General features: G+C 48.0%; 1 protein-coding gene across 1 annotated transcript in view; it reads left to right on the forward strand.

Moving 5' to 3' along the window:
* RTCA (RNA 3'-terminal phosphate cyclase) overlaps window positions 1–25946 on the forward strand; it is a 72294-nt gene that overhangs the window by 14489 nt on the left and 31859 nt on the right. Inside the window, exons 3-5 of the mRNA XM_029617672.1 lie at window positions 3065–3208; window positions 15001–15124; window positions 20955–21013. Coding sequence (XP_029473532.1) covers window positions 3065–3208; window positions 15001–15124; window positions 20955–21013 — 327 coding nt within the window. The remainder of the gene's footprint in view (window positions 1–3064; window positions 3209–15000; window positions 15125–20954; window positions 21014–25946) is intronic.

Here is a 25946-nt window from a genome sequence, read left to right on the forward strand (position 1 = left end):
GGTCGACAGGGTGGTACAGCTTCTCCACTCGCTGGGGTTGGATGGTCAACTTCTCAAAAAGCAAGCTGGTGCCATCCCAGTCGCTGGACTTCCTAGGGGCCCATTTCGACACAAGGGAGGCCATGGTGTTTCTACGTCCGGAGAGGGCGCAGGCACTTCGCGAACAGGTTCACAGGTTCATAGCGCTCGAAACACCCACGGCATGGGACTACCTGCAGGTGTTAGGAACCATGGCCTCCACCATCGACCTGGTCCCGTGGGCCTTCGCTCACCTGCGACCTCTCCAGAGGGCCTTGCTTTCCCGGTGGAAACCAGTGTCGCGGGATTTCCAGGCGGTCCTGCCGATCCCAAGGTCAACGTTCCTCAGCCTCCGCTGGTGGCTGGACCCTCATCGCCTGGCCCAGGGGGTGTCCCTGGAGGCCCCGGACTGAGTGATAGTCACCACGGGCACCAGCCTGGCCGGCTGGGGAGCAGTCTGTCGGGACAACTCAATCCAGGGCCAGTGGATAGCGGAGCAGATATGCTGGCCCATCAACCAGCTGGAGACCAGGGCGGTCCGCCTAGCTTTGCAGGGGTTCTTCCCATTGGTGCACCGTCGGGCGGTCAGAGTTCTGTCGGACAATGCGACCACGGTGGCATACATCAATCGCATGGGGGGCACGAGAAGTCGTCTCGTATCCTTGGAGACCGACAAGCTGATGGAGTGGGCGGAACTCCATCTACAGCGCCTGGCGGCTTCACACATTACGGGCATGGACAATGTACAGGCGGACTTCCTCAGCCGACAACACTTGGACCTCGGAGAGTGGGAACTCTCGGAGGCGGCAATGGACCTGATAGTTCAAGCGCTGGGGGATACCACACATGGATCTAATGGCAACCGCCAGAAATACAAAGGCCGCTCGCTTCTTCAGTCACAGAAGGGAACATGGCGCGGAAGGGGTCGATGCGCTGGTCCTCCCCTGGCCGCGTCACTGTCTCCTGTATGTGTTTCCGCCGTGGCCACTAGTGGGAAAGGTTATCCGAAGAATAGAGGTGCATCGGGGCCGGTAATTCTGGTGGCGCCGGAATGGCCCCCGGCGGCCGTGGTTCACAGATCTTCTCTACCTGGCGTTGGAGCACCCGCTTCGTCTCAGTCATCTGCCACATCTCCTCCATCAAGGACCAATATTTTTCGAGGAGGCAGATCGCTTCTGTCTTGCGGCTTGGCTTTTGAGACGTCGCGGTTATCCTAAGCCCGTCATATCGACTCTATTGCGGGCGCGTAAGACGTCCACTTCTGTCACTTATGTCCGGGTGTGGAATGTCTTTGTGGAGTGGTGCGTGTCACACGCTATCCAGTCGACCCAGGCATCGGTGGCGCAGATTCTCTCGTTTCTACAGGCGGGACTGGATTTGGGTCTGGCCTATAACTCGCTCCGGGTTCAGGTGGCGGCTTTGGGGGCCTTCCTTCATAGTGGGAACAATGTTTTACTGTCTTCCCATCCGGATATCCTACGTTTCCTTAAAGGGGTGAGACACTTGAAGCCTCCGATTCGTCCTCCCTGTCCGTCGTGGAACCTGAACCTGGTGTTCCGTACCCTCTGTGGTCCACCTTTCGAGCCTTTGAGTACAGCCACCATCAAGGACATCACTCTCAAGACTATCTTCCTGGTAGCAATCAGCTCGGTGCGGAGGATCTCCGAACTGTAAGTGCTATCCTGCCGGGAGCCATACCTCCGGTTTTCGGCTGGCGGAGTTTCTCTGCGCACGGTGCCATCTTTTCTACCCAAGGTGGTCTCGGCCTTTCATCTCAACCAATCGGTGGAGCTGCCCTCATTTTCCTTATCTGATTCGGGGGACCTGCGCAAATTAGATGTACAGCGATGCCTGATGCACTATTTGGAGATCACGAATGATTTCCGTCTTTCTGATCACTTGTTTGTCCTTTGGTCGGGTCCCAAGAAAGATTGCATGGCTTCCAAACAATCCATCGCTTGCTGGCTGAAGGGAGCGATCGTAGCTGCATACCTTGGAGTGGGTAAGTCTCCACTGCTAGTGGTCAAGGCTCATTCCCTTCGCGCCCAATCAACGTCTTGGGCGGAGAGTACTTCAGTGTCAGTTCAAGAGATTTGTAGAGCAGCCACCTGGAAGTCGCTTCATACCTTTGCGAGACATTATCGCCTGGACATGCGGGTGCCGGCGGGCGGTCATTTTGGGGACAGGGTCATACGCGCAGGGCTGTCCTCGGCCCACCCATGATGGGGAAGCTTTGGTATATCCCACCGTCTGGACTGATCCTGGTACGTACAGGGAAAAGAAAATTATTCCTTACTTGCTAATTTTCGTTCCTGTAGTACCATGGATCAGTCCAGACACCCTCCCTGTGCCTGGGGGTTGGTTGTGGGACATCCCTGCTTATCTGTCGTCTTCGTTTTTCTCTCTGTATTTCTTGGTGCTCCAAGATTGTTTAGTCTCGCAGTTATGTTCGCAAGTTCACAGTTAAGTTTTTGGTTCCAAATCTCGTTGTTGTCTGGTGGGGCAACCATTATTAATCAAATTGGTTACTTGATCCCTCTGTATCGGTCTCTTCTCTTCTTGGCTTTGCTAGTCTAGTTACTGAGAATTGAGGCAGGGGAGGTGAGATTATATAGGACCTCCCCTAGAAGTTTTTGTTCTGATTCCATCTGCTGGACGGGGGACATAACCCACCGTCTGGACTGATCCATGGTTCTACAGGAACGAAAATTAGCTGGTAAGGAATAATTTTCTTATTGCCAGCTTCTGTTCCTGTACATTTATTGAAAAACATAATTTCACCAGGGGTACCCAAACGTTTCACATGGTTTTAAATATGCAAATACAATTATATTATAATTTAATGCACAGCTTTGTAAAATATAAACCCTATTTATTTGCAGGGATTACATTCTTCTGAGCATTTCCCCTTACCTTTTTAGTAGTGATGTAGTCATAGCTCCAGTATTCCTTATTTAGTATGGAAAAAGAGCAGAGCTGTGCTCCACGTGCCATGCTGTGAAAGTCAGTTGCTACCTAATCTTTGCTGTACCCTTGCTTTTTGAAGGCCTCAGCATCTCTCTGGCTTGGAGATGATTCGGGATTTATGCAAAGGTCGACTTGAAGGGGCAGAAATCGGATCCACAGAAGTAATCTTCACACCTGGGAAGATCCTGGGTGGAACTCACCTAGCAGATACAAAGACGGCAGGGTAAGTTGGCTGTTTCCCTGTGGGCCTGGCAGCAGAAGGAGCACTTCAACAGTGTGCTGCAGCTTTCTGTCTGGGAGTGGATCTCAATCTGGGGAGGAGTTGACACCAATGGTAAGACGAAACTTATGGCTGAATTTTAAAAGCCCTGCACACATAAAAATCGGTACTTACGTGCATGGCCAGGCCCTGCACACACCGCGCACATTTTCAAAAGGGCCCGGCCATGTGCATAAGTGCCGATACGCGCACAAGTGCCGGGCCAGGAGTGTGGTCTGGTGGGGAGGGGCGGGACAGAGGCCAGCCGGAACAGCAGTCATTAGCACCGGTAAATTACTTCGGCTCCGAAGGAGCAGCAAGTAATAAAATAAAAATTGAGGAAAAGTAGGTTAGGTTTAGGAGCCGGGGAGGAGAGGGGAAGAGGAAGGAAGGTTAGGAGGTTAGGGAAGTTCCCTCCCAGTCCGCTCCAGTAACCAGGTAAAGAAAAATCTCTATATTCAGGTCTCCAGAGCTTGGATTGCCGTACCGAATCCATCCCCGGCGAGGTTAGAAGGGAGCACTGATCGGGTTGAGCAGCCTTGCTTGGGCTAGACCCTGATCCGGTGCAAGGGTCCACACACGTGGAGACCCTCGAGGGACACCATCTTACGCGAGGGTGTCATCGGCGCCATCTTCACTTCTTGACCGGCGGTATGCACGGGCAGGCCGGGCGGCTGAGGCGCCTAACTTGTGCGCGTCCAATATAGATGCGCGCATAGCGGCGCACACAACTGAGCTTAATTGGAGCGGACTGGGGAGAACTGGGGAAGGCCCGATTTCCTAGCGTGTAGCCAGATGGACTCAGGAGCAATGGGTATTGTGTTTTTTTGCTAGCAGATGGGAGACGGAGTCAGATTTCAAAGCTGACCTCACTCTAGATATACCCCTGCAATAACCTCAGCTCTTCAGTATCTCTCCATCTCCTAGCAGATGCGGACACTATCCCACACTAAAATGGTGTTAAGAATTACAGCAAAGAAGAAACACAAAATTTACCTTAAGGAAGATCAAGCCCTGCTCTCCTGCTGTGATACCTAAGTGTCCCTCCCCAGTCGAGAATTCCTGAGGTGATTTCAGATATTCCTCAGAGGTGTGCCTTGGTCCGGCAGCCGGTTCCCGGCATGGGCTTAGCCCCCAGTGTGACTGAAAGGCAGCAGGTGCAGAAACTAGTGCGGCGGTGAAGGTAATTCCCTCTCCCCTGCAGCTGGAGACCATCCGGCACACGAATGGTAAGCGCCAAGACCAGGCAAGGAAAAATCTCTAAATTCAGGTCTCTGGTCTCCAGAGCTCGGATTGCCATACCGAATCCGTCCCTGGCGAGGTTAGAAGGGAGCACTGATCGGGTTGAGCAGCCTTGCTTGGGGTAGGCCCTGATCCGGTGCAAGGGTCTAACCACATGGAGACCCTCGAGGGCGTCATCTTTCCTTCTCGACCGGCGGTACGCGCGGGGCGGCCGAGACGCCTAACTTGTGTGCATCGCATAGCGACGCGCACAACTGAGCGCACCCGTGAGCATAACTACACGCACAGCCACATTTACAACTGCACGCGCGCAAACACACAGACGATGGCACCGGCACCCAAGAAGGCCAGAAGGTACTCTCTTTGCACAGCCTGCCACATAAGAGCAGCACAGCCTGAATTGGAGTCCTGCCTGTGTCAACATTGCGAAGAAGCCCAAGGGGAACAAAAGGCTGGTCCCTTACTGTTGGGAGATGGTTCCGGAACTACTGACGATAGCTCCCTGGACCTCTGCATCTCCGAGATGGCTTCCCCACAGGACGCACCTCTAGGGCCCCTACTCAGACTCCCCCTGGGATTAACATGGACCCAGGGACCTTCTCCTGGTTGGAAACTTTCCAAGGGCTGCAAGCCTTTATTCAGGTGCAATGAGCCACAGCTGCGCCCAAGGCTCAACCAGTGCCGGAAGCACAAGATCCTCCTGGCTTGGCTCGGATGCCTCGATTCATGCCTCACCTAACCAAGAACTTCCCTAACAGGGACCCAGACACTTCAGATGATGAGAGCGACTACCTGGAAGTAGGAGAAATCCCTTCAGGAATGGAACCATATCGAACCATGCTTCGCTTCTTCCACAAGGATGAATTACCAGCCCTTGTTTCCCAGACTCTGAAGACGGTGGCTATTCCTGGCACGGACCCTATGGCGGAACCAAAGAAGAACCTCATCTTGATATCCCTTCGTAAGGCCTCATGCTACTTTCCAATGATGGAAGCCATCCAGGAACTGATTGACCTGGAATGGGATGCACTGGAAACCAGCTTCAAAGGGGGTCAGGCCTTGGAAGCCCTATACCCCCTAGAACCAGTGACCAAGGAACGCCTGCGTTTCCTGAAAGTGGATGTTATGGTCTGTGCCGTCTCAAAGCGAACGATTCCCTTTGAGGGAAGGGGCTGCATTGAAGGACACTCAGGACAGACGATTGGAATCCATCCTTAAGCAGGCCTTCGACGCAACAGCAGTGACCCTGCAGATTGCTTCCTGCTGCGCACTGGTGGCACGTTCTTGCTTGTTCCTCTCAGGAGAGGCAAATAACTCCAGAACCTATACTGGTGAGACGATGGAACCTGCAGCAGCCTTCCTCACGGACGCAAGCTCAGACCTAGTGCGCACCTCAGCCAGGGGCGTTGCCTCGGTAGTGGCAGCCAGAAGACAACTATGGCTACAGAATTGGTCTTCAGACGCGACATCTAAAGTGAATCTCACAAGAATGCCTTTTAAAGGATCTCTCTAGTTCGGAAGCAAATTTGAGAAGTTAGCCAGCAAGTGGGGCGAATCCCCAGTGCCTCGGCTACCGGAAGATAGGATTAAAAGATCTCAGCGTCTCTCCTCCAGAAGAACCAAAGGCAGGGGAACGCAGCGCTTTAGACCCTACAGGAACTCGCAGTTCCAGGCACCTCGTCCCTCCAGAATGTCCCAGCCCTTTCGGAACAGACATACCAAGAGGGGAGCAGGCCCCGGGGCAGGCTCCAGCCGTGCTCCACAATGAAAATGGGCCGACCTATCCACAGGAAGAGGAGATAGGTGGTTGACTTGCCCTCTTCTACCAAAGATGGGTCGAGATAACGTCGGACAAATGGGTTCTAAACATTATTTGAGAAGGTTACTCTCTGGAGTTCCGCAGCATCCCTCGAGACAAATTTATGATGTCACCCTGCCACTCCCACTCCAAGAGACTGGCAGTAGAAACCACTCTAACAAGACTACTCAGTCTGAAGGCAATAACTCCGGTTCCCACACCCCAACAAAATACGGGGCACTATTCCAGTTATTTTACCGTTCCCAAAAAGGAAGGATCAATCCGGCCCATCTTGAACCTCAAGAACGTCAACCATCATCTGTGGGTTCTACACTTCCGCATGGAAACTCTTCGCTTTTTAATAATGGCAGTACAACCGGGAGAGTTTCTAACTTCCCTGGACCTTTCCGAAGCCTACCTTCACATCCCAGGCCATCAGGATCACCAGTGCTTCCTGCGCTTTGCGATACTGGGCCACCATTACTAGTTCCGAGCGCTACCCTTCGGCCTAGCAACCGCCCCCAGAACTTTCACCAAAATCATGGCGGTCGTGGCTGAGGAAGGAAGGGATTCTGGTACACCCTTACTTGGACGATTGGCTAATCATGGCAAAGTCTTCGGAAGAGAGCTGGCAGGTGACCAGCAGAGTCAGGAGCCTACTGCAGGAACTCGGTTGGGTCGTGAACACGGGCAAGAGCGGTCTGCAGCCCTCTCAATCTCTAAAGTACCTGGGGGCCCATTTCGACACCAAACAGAACAAAGTCTTCCTCCCTCCTCCGAGGAGAAGGAAACTGATGGAACAATTATGATGGTTGATGACCAATGCACGCCCCAAGGTATGGGACTATCTTCAAGTTCTCGACCTCATGGCATCAACCCTGGAAATCGTCCCGTGGGCAAGGGCCCATATGCGACCACTCCAGCGCTCATTACTGTCACGATGGAACCCCACTCTCCCAGGACTACTCAATTCGCCTCCAACTACCAGCAGAGGTATGTTTTCAGCTCCAGTGGTGGCTACAGGAAGACCACCTAAGCAGAGGAGAAAGCCTATCCCCACTGAACTGGATGTTGCTCACCATGGATGCGAGCCTGCGAGGGTGGGGAGCCCACTGTCAGGAGCTGACGGCCCAGGGACAATGGATCAAGGAAGAGGCGGAATGGAACATAAACCGCCTGGAAGCTCGAGCAGTCAGACTAGTGTGCCTGCAATTCAGCCGCAGACTCAGAGGCAAAGCAATTCGAGTAATGTCGGACAACGTGACAACGGTTGCTGACATCAACCGCCAGGGAGGAACCAAGAGCCAGCAGGTGTCTCTGGAGGTAGACCCTCACATGGCATGGGCGGAGATAAACCTACAAGGGATCTTGGCCTCCCACATCGCAGGAAAAGACAATGTCTCAGCAGACGTCCTCAGCAGAGAGAGCCTGGACCCAGAAGAATGGACGGGGTCAACCACAGCCTTCCAACTGATAGTAAATCGCTGGGGCCTCCCAGCCATGGATCTACTGGCCACCCGTCTCAGTGCCCAAGTTCCCAGGTTCCTCAGACGAGAGCCACAATCCCAAGGAATCGACGTTCTCGTCCAGACTTGGCCAGAGGAAGACTTACTGTACGCTTTCCCCCCATGGCCACTATTGGGCAGGGTCATCCGCAAGATAGAACTTCACAGGGGACTAGTTCTACTAGTAGCCCCGGACTGGCCAAGATGGCCATGGTACGCAGACATGCAAAGACTCCTTGTGGGGAACCACCTGTGCCTACCTCCACACAGGGACCTTCTCCGGCAGGGCCCGATTCTCCACGAAGATCCATCTCTATTCTCTCTTGCGGTCTGGCCCTTGAGAAGAGGACTCACCTAAAGAAGCGCGGTTACTCAAAGGCCGTGATCGACACCCTGCTCCGAGCGCGCAAGATCTCCACATCCCTATCATACATACGGATCTGGAGAGTATTCAAAGCCTGGTGTGAGGACCGCGGGATTCTCCCGCGGACAGCCAAGATTCCCATGATTCTGGAGTTCCTACAGGACGGTATGAAGAAGGGGTTGTCTCTCAACTCCTTCAAGGTCCAAGTAGTCGCACTGGCCTGCTTCAGAGCAGAAGTGGACGGTATCTGGCTATCAACCCATCCAAACTTGTCCTGCTTCCTGAAAGGGGTTAAACAACTCCGACCACCCCTAAAGTGGCCGGTGCCTCTGGAATCTGTCTAGTATTAGACTTCCTAGCTGGGGCTTCCTTCAGACCAACACACAGTCTTGTCACTACCCCTCTTAACATTGAAGACTGCATTCATGGTAGCAATATGTCCAGCTTGTCGCATCTCCGAACTACAGGCACTATCCTGTCGAGAACTGTTCCTTAGGTTCACACCTGGAACCATACAACTGCGCACTGTCCCCTTCTTCCTACCAAAAGTGGTTTCCGAATTTCACTTGAATCAAACCATCTTGTTACCATCTCCGATGAACATAGGGACTCGGAAGACTCATGCCTTCTTCGCCATCTAAATGTCAGCAGACTCCTAATATGGTACCTGGAAAGATTGGAACCGGTGCGCAAAACAGATTGCTTGTTTGTTCTTCACAGCGGGAAGAAACAAGGAGAAGAGGCCTCGCGGGTGACCAGAGCCCGCTGGATCAAAGAAGTAATCAAGGCAGCCTACATTTATTTATTTATTTATTTAAAAGCTCTTCTACACCGTCGTTAAGTTAGATAACCATCACAACGGTTTACAGCAAGGCACGATAATGAATAAAGTAAGTGGTATAGATTACAATTAATCATGTGCCATCATAGTGCGGTAACAATTCACTTCAATAAACTATGTGTGTACATTGTTTGTCTGTAGGGAGCATAGTAGACGGAAAGAATTTAACTTTAATGTGCATTTGTAGGTTACAAATAATTTCTAGTTTGGTGCATCCTAATCAATCAACTGTTTTTTTTCCTTCTCTTTGTCTTTATAAAAAGCTTGTTTAAATAGCCAGGTTTTCAGATTGGATTTGAATATTTTGAAGTTTCTCTGCAGTCTTATTTCGAGTGGCATGGTGTTCCATAGCACGGGGCCAGCCAGTGATAGTGCTCTCTCCCTAACTTGCGTGAGGCGTGCTGTTTTGACAGAGGGAACAGTTAGTAGAGCCTTATTAGCAGATCTTAGGTTTCTTTGTGGGACATGTACGCGCAGTGCTGTGTTAAGCCAGTCAGCTTTTTCATCATGGATTAGTTTATGTATTATGCATAAGGCCTTGTATTGAATTCTTTGTTCAATTGGGAGCCAGTGTAGATCAGCAAGCGTTCCTGTAATGTGATCATTCTTTTTTTTTGCCAGTCAAAATTCTAGCAGCTGAATTTTGTAATATTTGTAGTGGCCGAATTGTAGATTGTGGTAGTCCTAAAAGTAGGGAGTTGCAGTAGTCTGTACTTGCGAATATCATTGCCTGCAAAACTGTGCGGAAATTGTTTAGTGTTAGTAGAGGTTTAAGTTGTCTTAGGATCATAGAGGCAGGAAAGTCCTTACCACTACAGGTTAAGGCTCATTCTACGAGGGCCCAGGCAGTCTCTTGGGCAGAAACCAAGCTGCTGTCGGGCGGCGACATGGTCCTCCATACTCACCTTCTCCAGGTTTTACCGCCTGGATGTTCAAGCCCGATAAGCAGCCTTCGCAAGGGCAGTACTAAGTGGGCCACGGGCAGCCTCCCGCCCTGTCCGGGAGTAGCTTTTGTACATCCCATTGGTCCTGAGTCCATCTGGCTACACACTAGGAAATGGAGAAATTACTTACCTGATAATTTCGTTTTCCTTAGTGTAGACAGATGGAGTCAGCATCCTGCTCACGGCTGCCCCGGGAAAGGAGAATCTCGGATAGCAAACCTCGAGACTGAGCAAATACAGGTAAGCCGTGGCCTACCCCTAGTTCAAGACACCCATAGTTTGTCCGGTGTCGGCGTTAATTGGTTGAGTGCACTGGCGGTCTCCAGTTTGGAAAATAGTTGAATCAGTTCAAGTTTAATCAAGTTATTTAAACAAAGATATATCCACAATGGCTTTTCAAAGAGATACTGAAGAGCTGAGGTTACTGCAGGGGTATATCTAGAGCAGTGGTTCTCAACCTTTCTAATGCCGTGACCCCGAAATACAGTTCCTCATGTTGCGGTGACCCCTTGCCCCGCCCTTGCCCCACCCTCGCAGGGCGAGGGCGGGGTGAGGGTGGGGCTTTGGTCATATGGGGGCGGGGTTATGGATGGGGTTGGATTTTAGTGCATACTTATTTATTATGACATTTATAAACAGAACCACCATTCCTCATAAAACAATAAAATTAAGAAACATAAAGCATCAGTTATAATAGTAAAACCATACTAATAAAAGAATATTTTAAAATTACTGATAAATAGAATTTCTATTAATTAAAATCATATACATTTTTATAATTTCCCACACACCAATAATATTTCAAAACAGCACATATATCAAATAACACACAATAATTAAAACTAATAAGGATTTTAAAAAGCCCCTGCTGTCCATACATGGGAGCTCTTGATTTCCAGTCACCCTGATATTGTCGAGGATTAGGAGGTTATCCTCTCTCTCTCACACATACACTCACATGTCCATTCTCTCTCACACATACACTGTCACATACTTACACATTCATGCTCTTATACCCACCATAACCTCTCACTCTCACAGACACTGATACACTCTCCCCCCCCCCCCCCCCCCACCCACTCACACACACTCTTACTCCCCTGGATTTTCTCATACACACTCATGCTCTCACTCTTACTGGCTCCCTCACAACCTCAGAGCCTCTCAGATAAAAGTCTATGCAGCAGAAATAATGCTGAATGTTGAGAATTGTGTTATGCAGACTAATCTGGAAAATGCACTAATTTCTACATGAGTCATAATGAATCAGTCCTCAGCTGCAGCCTTCAATTGATTATCCTGGCTCCCTTTAATAATGTTTGCCAAATACAGTTCATGTGTAACAGCAATCCTAATTCTCCACCAGATCAAGCTGATTTCACATCCCACTTCATACTTTGTCACTTCCAGCTGAGTCAAACAATTAATCTAATTACTGCCACTGCTGCCACTGGCTATTGGGGAGGCGCTGATTGCTGCTATTGGCACCAGTGTTGCCAACCTCGCTTATTTACCGCGAGATTGGGCTTCTTTTTGTAGTCATTCGCGGTTTTTTTTTCCGATTCGCGGGTTGCTTTTAATTGGGCTATTTTTTCTGCCAGTCGTGTTTTTTTGGGCTTGTTGGGCGGGACTTGTGCTCTGAATCATGTTACAGTGATTGGCTGCTGCGATGAAGCCTGTCCATAGCAGGCGCACCCTATCCCTATATTGCAGCAGTAAGCCAATCAGAGCAGGAGCTGCAAGCCTTGTTGATGCACACGTCAGGAGCACATTTTGTGGGCAGACCTAGCCAGCACTGCACAGCATCTCACGTGGGCGGAACGGGAAGAGCAGCACGGCATTGGAGCGCAACAGCAAAGGAATCCAGAGTGTGCAGCTACAGCCAGGTAGCAGGAGGGGAGGAATTAGGATGTAGGGAGGGGGAATGAGTGTGTGGTGACCAGAGATGTGCTGGGAGGAGGGAATCAGCGTGTGGGGGGCCAGAGATGTGCTCGGAGGGGTTAGAGAGGTGGGAATGTGTGTGAGGGGCCAGAGATGTGCTTGGAGGGGGCTGAGGAGAGAGGAATGAGTATGTGGGGGCCAGAGATGTGCTAGGAGGGGTTAGGGAGGGGGGAATCAGTGTGTGTGGAGCCATAGATGTGCTCGGAGGGGTTACAGAGGGGGGGGAATGAGAGTGTGGGGACCAGAGATGTGCTAGGAGGGGTTAGGGAGGGGGGAAAGAGTGTGGGGGCCAGAGATTTGCTTGTAGGGGGGTGGGGAGGGGGGTATGAGTATGTGAGGGCATTAACTGCTATAAAAAAATAAAATGTTTTTTTTTTTTACATCTGCTTCCCTTTCTAATTTTTTGCCATTTCCTTTAATATTGCCTTTTTTTTTCTATTTCTTTTCTCTCCACCTGTCTTCTTCCCTCAAACACACAGTCAGGTTCTCATTCTCACATGCATTTCTCTCTCACACACACATACACAGGCTCTCACTGGCACAGGCTGTCTGAGTCTCACACACAGGCTCTCTCACACCCCCACATGCTGCCTTGCTCAAGCACAGGCTCTCACTCTTACATGCTGTCTCTTTCACACACACAGAGGCTCTCACATGCTGTCTCTGCAAACACACACAGTCTCTCAACTCATCTCATACTCGCACACACCTCTCTCTTACCTCTGGGCCTCTTCTTTACGGGTTGCCACAGGATGGGCTCTGCAGCGGCCCTAGTCTTCCCGGCCCGCTGCTCCTCTTCTGCACGCAGCTGAAGCGCCTCCTCCTTCCTGCCCGTGCGGCTCCGGCAGTGTTGCCAGGTTTTCATGAACGAACAAGAACTTTTTTCCAAAAAAACAAGCCCAAAACACATGAGATTGAAACATTTTATTTTTTTATAGCAGTTAATGCCCTCACATACTCATACCCCTCTCCCCAGCCCCCTCCAAGCACATCTCTGGCCCCCCACACTCTCATTCCCCCCCCTCCCAGCACATCTGTGGCCCCCCACACTCTCATTCCCCCCCTCCCAGCACATCTCTGGCCCCACACACTCTCATTCCCCCCCCCCCCAGCACATCTCTGGCCCCCACACACTCTCATTCCCCCCCCCCAGCACATCTCTGGCCCCACACACTCTCATTCCCCCCCCCCCCCCAGCACATCTCTGGCCCCACACACTCTCATTCCCCCCCCCCCCCCCCCAGCACATCTCTGGCCCCCCACACTCTCATTCCCCCCCCCCTCCCAGCACATCTCTGGCCCTACACACTCTCATTCCCCCCCCCCCCCTCCCAGCACATCTCTGGCCCCACACACTCATTCCCACCTCCCTAACCCTCTCCGAGCACATTTCTGGCCCCCCACACTCTCATTCCCCCCCCCCCCCAGCACATCTCTGGCCCCACACACTCTCATTCCCCCCCCCCCAGCACATCTCTGGCCCCACACACTCTCATTCCCCCCCCAGCACATCTCTGGCCCCACACACTCATTCCCACCTCCCTAACCCTCTCCGAGCACATTTCTGGCCCCCCACACACTCATTCCCCCCAGTACATCCCCAGCCCCCACACACTCATTCCCCCCAGTACATCCCCGGCCCCCACACACTCATTACCCTCTCCCAACATACTAACTCCTTCCCTCCTGATACCTGGCTGTAGCTGCACACTCTGGATTCATTTGCTGTTTTTCTCCAACGCTGTGCTGCTGGTCTTCCCGTTCCGCCCACATGCGATGCTGTGCTGGCTGGGTCTGCCCACAAAATGTGCTCCTGACGTATGCATCAACAAGGCTTGCAGCTCCTGCTCTGATTGGCTTACTGCTGCAATATAGGGATAGGGTGCGCCTGCTATGGACAGGCTTCATCGCAGCAGCAGCAGCCAATCACTGTAACAGAGCACAAGTCCCGCCCAACTTGTGCTCTGTTACAGTCCGCCCTGATTCAGAGCACAAGTCCCGCCCAACAAGCCCAAAAAAACGCGACTGGCAGAAAAAATAGCCGCGGACCGGCAAAAAACCCCAACGGCCCGGTACCGGTGGTTGGGGACCCTGCTTTAGGCGACCCCTGTGTTGTGGTCGTTCGACCCCCGCCGGGGTCGCGACCCCCAGGTTGAGAACCGCTGATCTAGAGTGACGTCAGCTTTGAAATCTGACTCCGTCTCCCATCTGCTAGCAGAAGAGCACAATACCCATTGGTCCTGAGTCCATCTGTCTTCACTAAGGAAAATGAAATTATCAGATAAGTAATTTCTCCATTGCGTCGCCTTGTGTACTTTGCAAAATGTCGATCCCCATTGTGCGCGCCGCCTGCACACGCATGTTATAAAATCGGCACGTCCATGTGCGTGCATCTTTTAAAATCTACTCCTTAGTATTATAAGGAAGTTCAGTGTTGGACTCTGCCTTGGGACTGGTGGAAACGGAGTTTAATCTGACCTTCAAAAACTATTTGCAAATCTTGTAGCCTGTATTATAAACATTTCTAGCTGAGTAAAAACTGTCAGGATTTCTAGAATGTCATCTCCTTCACTGGGCCTCCATATTTCCTTAGATCAGAGAGCAAAGGGGGTACTTGGGAGGCACCTCTGAAGGCCAAGTTTTATTTAAAAAAACAAAACAAAACAAACTTATGTGATCTTTTAAGAATCCTTCAGCACCTCTGTTCTTATTGGTCAATTTGCTTGTTTCAGCAATTGTCCCATGATGCAGTAGGAGCGACTGCTTTATGTGATGTTTCCTCCAGCTGAAAACAGCTCTTAGCAGGAAAGAAGGCATTGCATAGAGACCTGATCCCTCTTAAAGGATCTTCCAGACCCCCTGGGGGTGAGGTTGGCAGTGCTTTTCAAAGATGTAAATAGAAAAGATGAGAGACTACCATTCGGGGGAGAATCATGTTTTCTTTCTCTCTGAATCTGGTCTGCTCTCCTTAGTCCTGCGGGATTAGTGCAATGTTTCCCAGTTGCTTCATGAGACTGAAACCAGTCTGCTCTTTCAGTCAGATGTAATCTTCCTGAATCCTGTATGGAAGGCTTCTGATAACCCTGGCCTGACATGCTTGTATTTCCGTCTCTTTTTGCAGGAGCGTGTGCCTGCTCATGCAGGTCTCCATGCCTTGCGTGCTGTTTGCGGCTTCCCCTTCTGAGCTGCACCTTAAAGGTGGGACGAATGCTGAGATGGCTCCGCAGATAGACTACACAACCATGGTACGGCTCACTTTTTCTCTACAGGATTATACCCTTGGTGAAATGGAACAGATGTTTTGAACATTCCCCAAATCCTTTAATGTCGATTCTTCAGAATATCACTTTGCCTGTTTTGGTGGCTCTGTTGCTTTTTCTATAAATCTTTTCCTGAAGAAGATATTTGTTGTCTTAGTAACATGTTTTTAATGTTATGTTCTTATGCTTTTTTTTTTTTTTAAGAATAAATCCTACATTTTTATGAATCCTAATCCTTTTTTTTTTTTTTTAAACATTCTTTACACGTCTTGTTCAGCAGTTTGTGCTATGTTTTTGTATGGGTGCAGTTTTATTTATTTATGAACATATGATATTCTGTCTTAATCAAGTTGGTCTCAAGGCGGATCACGTTCAGTTTATAGAAGAATTCGTATACATTAGCGCTTACATTTATAGTAAGCATAAGGAAATTTCAGGGAGCGTAAGAGGGGCTTGCTAAGCATTGGGAAATCCCAGGAAGAGTGTAAGGGAGCTAGAGGTGTGGAGAGGTAGTAATGGGGACTGCTGAGTGCCATCGGAGCAGAGAGATGGAAGATGCTCTGGAAGGAGTGCAAAGGTAGACAGGAAGCACCTGCTGTGGGGAAGGAGAGGGGTGGAGGGGACAGGGGCGAGGACAAATTCAGTAGTGAAGTCACAAAAGCAGGCTTTGTTGCTGTCTGGATGCAGTAATCACAGTCACTGCAGAGGATTTAAGGAAGGTTGAGGAAAGGTTTGCTTGAATAGCCAGGCCTTGGTTTTCTTTCTGAAAGTAAAGATAGGAGGTCTCGAGATGGAGAAATGCTGGCATCTTATTTCAAGGTTTTGGGGCAGAGCAGCAGAATGTGCAGAGTCTGGTGCAAGACAGGGGAGGAAAGGAAGTGCCAATAGTGAGGATCAAAGTTTTCCTGAGGGGGAGTTCTGTGAGGTAAGATCCAGCTCTTATTTATCTTCATGTGGGAGAGGGTAAAGAGGAGGAGCTTTTCAAAGTTTGATGCATTGCTATCACCTCGGACATAAAAGAAAATTAGAATGGAAAAAGGGTGTGGCTGGCCCGTTGCAGAGAGACCTGGGTTCAGTTCTGGCTCTGATCTTCTGATTCCTGGGTGGGTCCTGGGAAGGCTGAGAAGCTGGGGAAGGAAGTCTGCCATTATTCAATGGCAACACGCTAAGGCCTAGAGACTGGATCTGCAGAGCTTGTTTGGCCAGCCCACCATGCTTTTCTTTCATGTGGCTGGATTCAGCCTACAGAGGAATTATTTTAACCCGGTGCTGTGATAAAGGCTGGCAGGGAGAAGAGGTACCAGGACCCGCACTAATGAAGGATACCATTGGGGGTACCAGGCCCTGCCAGTGGGAAAAGAGGTACTGGGACCCGCCCCTGCTGATGGGGTGGCCAGGTACTGCAAGTGTGAATGCAGAGGCTGAGAGTAAGGGGAGAGGAGGCTGGGGGATATATGAGGGAGGAGAGGTGGGGTGAGTGGGAAGGGATGTGCCATGCACATGTCTGGGGGGCAGATGCAGGGGAAGGGGGAATCCAGGGATCTCGGGGTGTGACAGAGTGGCCGGCTCCCAAGAAATCTATAAATATTATTATAGGCATGTTATCCGCTATATTCTGTTCCTTCCTTTTCTCAGCATTTCAAATCATCCAAAGGGCCAGGTTTGCCCCCTCCACCTCCTGCTCAGCACACTCTGAGGTGGTTTCCTGCCCTCTTGATGATTTTAAATGTCCTATGGGGCTCATCCCTTGAAAAGTTTGGGGACCCTTGATCTAGGGGCTGGATTTAGCAGGTTCCTGGACAGTGCCCACCCCCCAGCTGCAGCACTGGACTAAAGTAAGCTCAGAGGGGACAAAAGATAGAGGAGACTTTCCTGGTAATTCCAAAAGAAGGCTCATAGTACAGAGGAACAGCAGGAACCTGCTGGTTCAAGATAAAAACGAATGCAAAAGGGTCATCTTAACCATTGTTTGCTTTATTACCAACCAGCTCACTGAGAGACGATTTTATAGCCTAGCACTTTAAGCAGTCAGAAACAGTGTGTGCCTAGCAGCAAGCTTTCAGTTTGATTGCAATGCAAAAATCAGTCCCAGTTGGGAGGTGTCTGCACGGTCGCTTACTCATATTGCGGGGGCTGTTTGTTAACCCAGATCTGTCTTTGAAACACACTTTTATTACGATCTAAAGGTGGGAACCTGCCAGAAAATCCCCACAGGCGATGCCCTCTTCTTATATCTGGATCATTGTAAACCCAATGAATATTGTAACTCATCTCTGGGTAAGGACAGTTATGAACCCCGTGTGTAGTCCAAGGCAGTGGCGTAGCCACGGGTGGGCCTGGGTGGGCAGCTGCCCACCCAATTTAGACCCAGGCCCACCCAACTGACATCAGAACTGCAAGGCTGTCGCGGGATCCCATCCCCGCGACAGTGAAGAGGAGAACCCATGCTTGGCACGCCATCACGGCACACGTGGGGAAGCGGTCCTACAACCATATGGCCGACCGATCTTCCTGTTTGCGGGGGGGGGGGGGGGAGCGGAAGCGCCGTGCACAGCTTCCACTTCCTCCCCCCAATGCAGGAAGATCAGCTGGCCTCTCCTGCTGCCACTGGCCTCCTGCTATCTTCGGGCCGTATGGCCGACTGATCTTCCTGTTTGGGGGGGGGGGGGGGAGGAGAGCGGAAGCGCCGCGCACAGTTTCCGCTTCCTCCCTCCAGAGCAGGAAGATCAGCTGGCCTCTCCTGCTGCCACTGGCCTCCTGCGTACAGCCGACCGATCTTCCTATTGGGGGGGGGGGGAGAAGAGCGGAAGCGCTGCGCACAGCTTCCGCTCCCCCCCCCCCCCCCAGCAGGAAGATCAGTCGGCCGTATGGCTCGAAGATAGCAGGAGGCCAGTGGCAGCAGGAGAGGCCAGCTGATCTTCCTGCTCTGGGGGGAGGAAGCGGAAACTGTGCGCGGCGCTTCCGCTCTCCTCCCCCCCCCCCCCCCCAAACAGGAAGATCGGTCGGCCATACGGCCCGAAGATAGCAGGAGGCCAGTGGCAGCAGGAGAGGCCAGCTGATCTTCCTGCTCTGGGGGGAGGAAGCGGAAACTGTGCGCGGCGCTTCCGCTCTCCTCCCCCCCCCCCCCCCCCAAACAGGAAGATCGGTCGGCCATATGGCCCGAAGATAGCAGGAGGCCAGTGGCAGCAGGAGAGGCCAGCTGATCTTCCTGCTCTGGGGGGAGGAAGCGGAAACTGTGCACAGGCTTGAATGTGTATGTGAGGATGAGAATGGGAGCCTTGTTGTGTGTGTGGGTGAAAATCGGACCCTGGGTGTGTATGGGAGTGAGAATGGAGTCTTGAATGTGTGTGGGTGATAATGGAAGCTTGAATATGTGGGTGAGGATGGAAGCTTGAATATGTGGGTGAGGATGGAAGCTTGAATGTGTATATATATGGGTGAAGATGGAAGCTTGAATGTGTATATATATGGGTGAGAATGGGAGCCTGGGTTTGTGTGTGTGGGTGAGAATGGAAGCTTGAATATGTGGGTAAGAATGGGTGCTTGAAAGTGTGTATGTGTGGGTGAGAATGGGACCTTAAATGTGTGTATGTGTGGGTGAGAATGGGAGAATGTGTTTGTGTGTGTGGATGAGAATGGGTGCCTGGATGTGTGTCTGTGTGCGCATAAGAATATAAGCCTGGGGAGGGGTGAGAAAGTGAGAGCTTGTATGTGTGTCTGCAGAGAATGTGAGCTTCGGGGGGAGAGCATATGAGAGTGAGAGCCTGAGTGTGTGAGGGAGTCTGTGAGAGAAAGCATTTATGTATATATGTGTGTGGAAGGGAAGAAGACAGTAGTAGAAAAGACACTGAAGAGGAATTAGGAAATGAGCGACAAGGGAAAAAATGGGAAAGAGAGACCAGGACCAACTGATTAGAAAAATACAAAGATCAGACAACAAAGGTAAAAAAAAAAAATATATATATATATAGAGAGAGAGAGAGAGATGTTAGCAATTTAAATATCTCTCAAAAAACTGCTGTAGCATCACAATTTTAACAACAAGAATTCCGAGTCACCTCAAGTGAGAGAAATCTTTTTTGAAATACCAGACCTCATAAACCGGCATAATTAGTAATGCTAAGTTAGCATAAATTGTATTTGCCCACGTTTATAATCATAGGTCACAGCTCTATATATTTTTTTATGCTTTCGTGTTTTTTATGCTTCCGTGAGAATAAAAATTGTCACTTATTGGTGGTAAAGATATAGTAAGTCACATTGACATGAACTTAAGTGAAGAAACGCCATGTTTTTCAGATGAGGCTAGCATAGAAAAAGCCCAACACTGGATCCGTGTTTCGGCTCGTGCCTTCATCGGGGGCCGAAATAGATGGTGCTAGGGACGGCATGGGATGGCGGCGTCTGCCGATGTTGCGTTTCTTCCACCCAGCGTTTCTTCCACCCAGCTGGGTGAAAATTGTGATGCTACAGCAGTTTTTTGAGAGATTTATATTTCGCTGTTATCACTGCATGTAATTTTTGTAGAGAGTCTTTTTGGCATATAGCAATTTAAATATGTCATCTTTGGGAATGTGCATTCTTATATTTTTGTATTTTGCTCTTTCTTAAGTATTCCACTGTTCAGACATTTTAGTTTCTCAGGCTTTCTATTTTGGCTTTATCTACATGTTTCTGTTTCTAATTTATAGTCCTCTTATTTCTATATTAGGTAAGGGTCGGTCTCAGTTTTGCCTGTTTGTGACAGAAATGAGTATTTCTAGCATATAGTTTCTCTGTAGTAGTAGTCCAGCCTGTTCTGTTATTCCCGTAGGTGATGTATTAATGTTCTAGGGCCTGGTGTAGTATTTGCATTGCTGCTTTTTCATAAGGTTGCTGTTATTTGAATCCTGAGAGTCAGTGCTGTGATTGTTTGGCAAGGTTCCAGATGCCTCTTTCTTTGCAAGAGTTTGTTACTTCACAAAATAGCAGTGGAGGGTTATTTTTTGCTGAGATTACACCAGAATTTGAATTTTTTTTTTCATGTTACTTGTAATGTGAATTGCCCTAGCTCTGCGCTGCACCTGTTCTGATGATTAATTATATTTTATTGTATTTATGAAGATTTCTGGGTTTCTGCAAAGATGGTTCATGAAAGAATACATTAATTTTTGTTTTATTATATGATTGGATTTGATTGTTTTCTATACTTGAAATAATTGAAGTAAATAATTTTAAAGTTTCATACATGACACACAATGGCTGTTGCAAACTACTTAGAAAGCCATTCTAGGGTGCAGTATATGGCATTATTTATCAGTAAGAAAACAACTAGTAGACCTGCATGCCTTGTGCCCACCCAAAAAATCAATTCTGGCTACGCCACTGGTCCAAGGTATGCAATCCCGTCCAGCAAAAAAAAAACCCCAAACTCTACATTGCTGTGAGAAGCGGGTGGCATGTGGAAACCAGCAGTGCCCCTGTGCATGTGACAAAATGTGTCTGCAAGTCCAAGGAGAGCCCATACTCTGCAATGGAGCTGAACGACTGGACCTGCCCTTTCTGAAATGGTCCCAACTGGAAATGAAGAAAACGTCCGCCGGGCCTTCTTATTTCCCTCCCTCTCCTTGGCTTCTAGTGGTGCTTTGGAAGTGGCACGCAGTAGGGGTTGGGCGGGGACAAGGAGATGAGTGCAACCCAGTGACCATTGGTTCCCTGTCAGTTTGACAGGGCCTGAAAACTGTTTTGTTGTTGAGGTGGGAAGTGGATAGCTTGGGTTATTAGGACAAGATTTTATGGCTGATTCATCTATACCATGGTTTGCTTATTTTCACAGGTCTTTAAGCCAATTGTGGAAAAGTTTTCTTTGAAGTTTGACTGTGACATAAAAACAAGGTAAAGGCGTTTTATGTTTTACCAAGCTATAGCCTCTGAAAAGTATAACCCTAGTTGAGTAATGGCAAACTGCATCGTTCTGTAGTTACCACAGGAAAGAACCCATCTGTTTCTGAAGTATGCTGTCTTTATTTCTGGCTGCCGCTCCTGTGTGTGTGGCGTCTGCATTGGAGAGCAGCAAATGATAATTGCTCTGTAATTTTGTTGTCTTTCTGTTTGTAAAGTGCCATGTTCTTGTATAAATATCTATTAGCAATTACTACACTAGTGATTCCTGTATAAATATGACACAGCGAAGCTGGTTAGTCAGCTATGATCATGGGAGCCAAGGCAATATGACACCATTGGAAAGATGACAAGGGTCAAGCAATATTAGAAAATACATCTTATCTTATTTTGGGAGATTAAATTCAAATTTGTCTAAAGTTTGAAGGACTTAAATTATCCAGCACTTTGAAAGCAAGTAGCAAAATTATACATTTTAGGCACATATATTAAACACCAGTTAAAATCAGCACAAATTGCATTTATTTTCTTTAAACAACGTATATGCAGCATGTAATTTAGTGTTCAAAGCGGCGAACAAATCAAAACATACATAATAAAATGACAAAAATGACAAAATCCAAAACAATTACAGCTTATTTATCACACAGAGAAAACCAGTTGTTAACCTGTAAACGCCTGCTGGAACAAACAGGTCTTAAGTAGCTTTCTAAAAATGTTTGTGCATGTAGTCAGTCGAAGCTGCTCCAGACAGAGTTCCAGAGACCTGGGCCAGCAGCCAAGAATGCTCTATTGCGTGTTTCTCCCAACCAAAACCTGGCGAGGGGACAGTGTATCCAATAAACCCCTTTGGGAGATCCTGAGTACCCAGTTGGATTATAGATGTGCAACATAGTAAGGAAAGCTCTTCTCACCTAGCATCATATGGCCCAACACAGCAGTCTTATATCTGACGTGTGTTTCAGCTGGGTGCCAGTGGAGCTTATGCAGTACTGCTGTAGTATGCACCGTCCAGTCTTGACCAGTGACTGCCTGTGCAGCAGCATTTTGTAGCATCTGTAGTGGTCTCACTGCATTCACTCGCATCCCAATCAAGTTCAAGTTACAATAATCCATACCAGAAAACAACAAAGCCTGCAAAACAGAGCGGAAATCTGAGGGATTCGATCACTGCTTTAGCCTCTGCAAAAGTTTGAACTTAAAAAAAAAATCCAGAAACTACGGTTTAAATTAGAATCCAATATAAAACCCGTCCCGTCCCCCCCCCAAAAACCTCTGACCTGCAAAGAGATTGGCAGGGTGGTTTCTTCAAATGTTATCATAGAAGGTAAATGGAGAGGAGCAAGGGCTTCAGAAGGCATTAACTTTGGCCATAAACCTAGGTAAGGCTAAATGATCATGTGAAAGCCACCACCACAGCTGATAGACAAATCAAAAAGGAGTCTACAGTTTCAGACCCATGATTTTAAAATGGGAAGGAAGAATTATATGTCTGCATATGTTTATTTGACCAATTTATAATCTGCTGATCCACCAATCACAGTAGAGTACAATCAACATTCACAGTAAACATTACTGTGTCAAAAAAAAAAAATCATCAAACACAATATGTAAAACATACAAGGACAGTTAATATAATAGCTGAGCAGGCAGATGTTGGTGTCTAATGGTGTCTAATGATCTGAAGTCGGCGAAACAATGCGACAAGGCGATAGCTAAAGCCAGAAGAATGCTGGGCTGCATAGAGAGAGGAATATCGAGTAAGAAAAGGGAAGTGATTATTCCCTTGTACAGGTCCTTGGTGAGGCCTCACCTGGAGTACTGTGTTCAGTTCTGGAGACCGTACCTTCAAAAAGACAAAGACAAGATGGAGGCGGTACAGAGAAGGGCGACCAGGAAGGTGGAGGATCTTCATCGGATGACGTATGAGGAGAGATTGAAGAATCTAAATATGTACACCCTGGAGGAAAGGAGGAGCAGAGGTGATATGATACAGACTTTCAGATACTTGAAAGGTGTTGATGATCAAAAGACAACGACAAACCTTTTCCGAAGGAAAAAAATCAGCAGAACCAGGGGTCACGATTTGAAGCTCCAGGGAGGAAGATTCAGAACCAATGTCAGGAAGTATTTCTTCACGGAGAGGGTGGTGGATGCCTGGAATGCCCTTCCGGAGGATGTGGTGAAGACCAGAACTGTGAAGGACTTCAAAGGGGCATGGGATAAACACTGTGGATCCATAAAGTCAAGAGGCTGCCAATGAAGAGTGGGTGACTCGCCAGAATGACGGCTACTGCCTGGAGTCAATACCCTTATTAAATAAACATACACAGGCTTACTGTGACTCCAAAATCGCTCTAAGCTTCAACAGCAAGAGGAAATGTGGAAAAAAGGATTCACACTCACAAAGAGGGGAGTAGCTGGCTTGTTACGGCGGTTACTACCCCAAATCAAATAAGCCTGATACTTCACTTTCAATGCATATACAGCATAGTTCTCTGATTCAACGGCAGGGGAGAAGAAAAACTGATACTTCACACATCCAGAAAAGAGGGTTCGCACTCGCAAAGCAGGGAGTAGCTGGCTTGTTACGGCGGTTACTACCCCAAACCAAATGTGCCTGATACTTCACTTTCGATGCATATACAGCATAGCTCTCTGCTTCAATGGCATGGGAGAAGAAAATCAACCAATAAGGGCTGTATAACAGTCTGGGTAAAACAAATAAACATGGGTGCAGATTGCTTATTGCGGCGGCTTCTACCCCTAACTAATCAAGCTAGATATTTCACTTGGATGCAGCTCCATCACTGCTCTCTACATTAAAGGTGGGGGTGGAAGGGAAATAGAACCAAGAGCTAAGAGAAACAGATAAGTATGAGAGAGAAAATTTGCGGGGCAGACTAGATGGGCCATTTGGTCTCCTTCTGCCGTCATTTCTATGTTTCTATGTTTCTATGTTGAAAAAATATTAGAAAAACCAACCAAAAACACACAATGAATGTTATGGAGGGATCTACAATATATAATGTCCAATGATCGTAATCATATCACCTCCCTTGAATTTATTTGCAAGGATTAAAGAAAACTATTTAATATAACTGTAATACATGCGATTTTTCTGTATGCTTCAAGCAAATAATTAAAAAAAAAATAAATTTTTTTTGGAAGGAGTGGAAAGTTTCATGTATTACTCTGCAGCCACTACCAATAGGTAACGTGCTTATGATTTCATAATCATGAACTATCCACCACGATCTTTTTTTTTTTTTTTTTTTTTTAAGCGTGTTCATGTGAGTTAAAAAACTTACAATACTATTTAAAAAAATTCCTTTAAACTGATGTTCTTTTTTATATATAAGAATTTTCTGAGATAAATGTAACTGCAATATAACTGCAAAGTATTCATTTGAAAAATGCTCTGTTCAACATTATTATAAGCCCAATGGGGCCACGTTTCAGACCACCCGGTCTTTCCTCAGGGAATGTCAACCTTATTTTTCTTTGTCGGAAACGTCACCATTGATTTATAGCGCTAATTTTCACCATCTCTGAATTCTGCACCCATGCAAGCTTTAAATGCATTAAGTCCGCATCAACATCTGACGCTCTTATACACACAAACGTCCTTTTAAATTCTCCAATCACAGATCCTATCAACACCTCTCTCTAAAACACGTCATCCCGTCTCTTACATCAATGACATCCAATCAAGTTCTTCGTTGAGTCCCGATGGTGATTGAGTTTAAGTGAAAATCCAGAAAGCCTCATGGTAGTTCAAAATGTATACACAATCACCCCTCTCTCGGAGATAACTTCACTTGGTCCAAGACTGTCCATTTTAGTTGCTCAAAACTGTGATGATGTTGTTCACAATGCATTACGATCGGGGCTGTAAATTGTTTGTTTAATCGAGATTTGTGTTCATTCAAGCAAATTTGCATCATACAGGTCGTTCTTCCTACATATACTTTTGGACATGGACATATCAATGCATACACCACGAAGGTGGAAGTGCAAGTTGTATGTGTTTCAGATACTGGATCCGTCCAATCTGTTCCTTCAGTGCAAGTATTGCAGTGCGAACATTGACCACATTTAAAATGTCCCACCGTCTCAGCATTTAATATCGTCGGGAACTGGACATGTACCAGCCTATAATCGATGTTCTTACCATGAATAGTGACAAATAAAGGAGGATCTCTAAATATTTCGTGTAGCATTGAAAGAACAGATTGGATGGATCCAGTATCTGAGTATAGAGTTTTTCAGAAAATACATACAACTTGCACTTCCACGTTTGTGGTGTATGCATTGATATGTCCATGTCAAAAAGTATACGTAGGGAGGGGGTGATCATGTACACATTTTGAACTACCGTGAGGCTTTCTGGATTTTCACTTTAAAAACTCAGTCACCATTGGGACTCAGCGAAGACCTTGATTGGATGTCGTTGGTGTAAGACAGATGGGATGACATGTTTTAGAGAGAGGTGTTGATAGGATTTGTGATTGGAGAATTTAAAAGGACGCCTGTGTGTATAAGAAAGTCAGCGATGTTGATGCGGACTTAATGCGTTTAAAGCTTGCATGGGAGCAGAATTTCGAGATGGTGAAAATTAGTGCTATAAATCAATGGTGAAGTTTACGACAAAGAAAGGAAAGACAAGGTGGTCTGAAAAGTGGCCCCGTTGGGTGGACGGTAACATTGTTGTATCAAATGAATGTTGGCTTATAATAATGTTGGACAGCGCATTTTTCAAATGAATAGTTTGCAGTTCTATTGCGGTTACATTGTCTTAGAAAATTCATATATATAAAAAAGAACATCAGTTTAAAGGAATTTTTTGAAATAGTATTGTAAGTTTTTTTTAACTCACGTGAACATGCTTAAAAAAAAAAAAAAAAAAAGGTCGGTGGTGGATAGT

The sequence above is a fragment of the Rhinatrema bivittatum genome, chromosome 10 (genome assembly GCF_901001135.1).
Source record: "Rhinatrema bivittatum chromosome 10, aRhiBiv1.1, whole genome shotgun sequence".
In the NCBI taxonomy this organism is placed as follows: Eukaryota; Metazoa; Chordata; class Amphibia; order Gymnophiona; family Rhinatrematidae; genus Rhinatrema; species Rhinatrema bivittatum.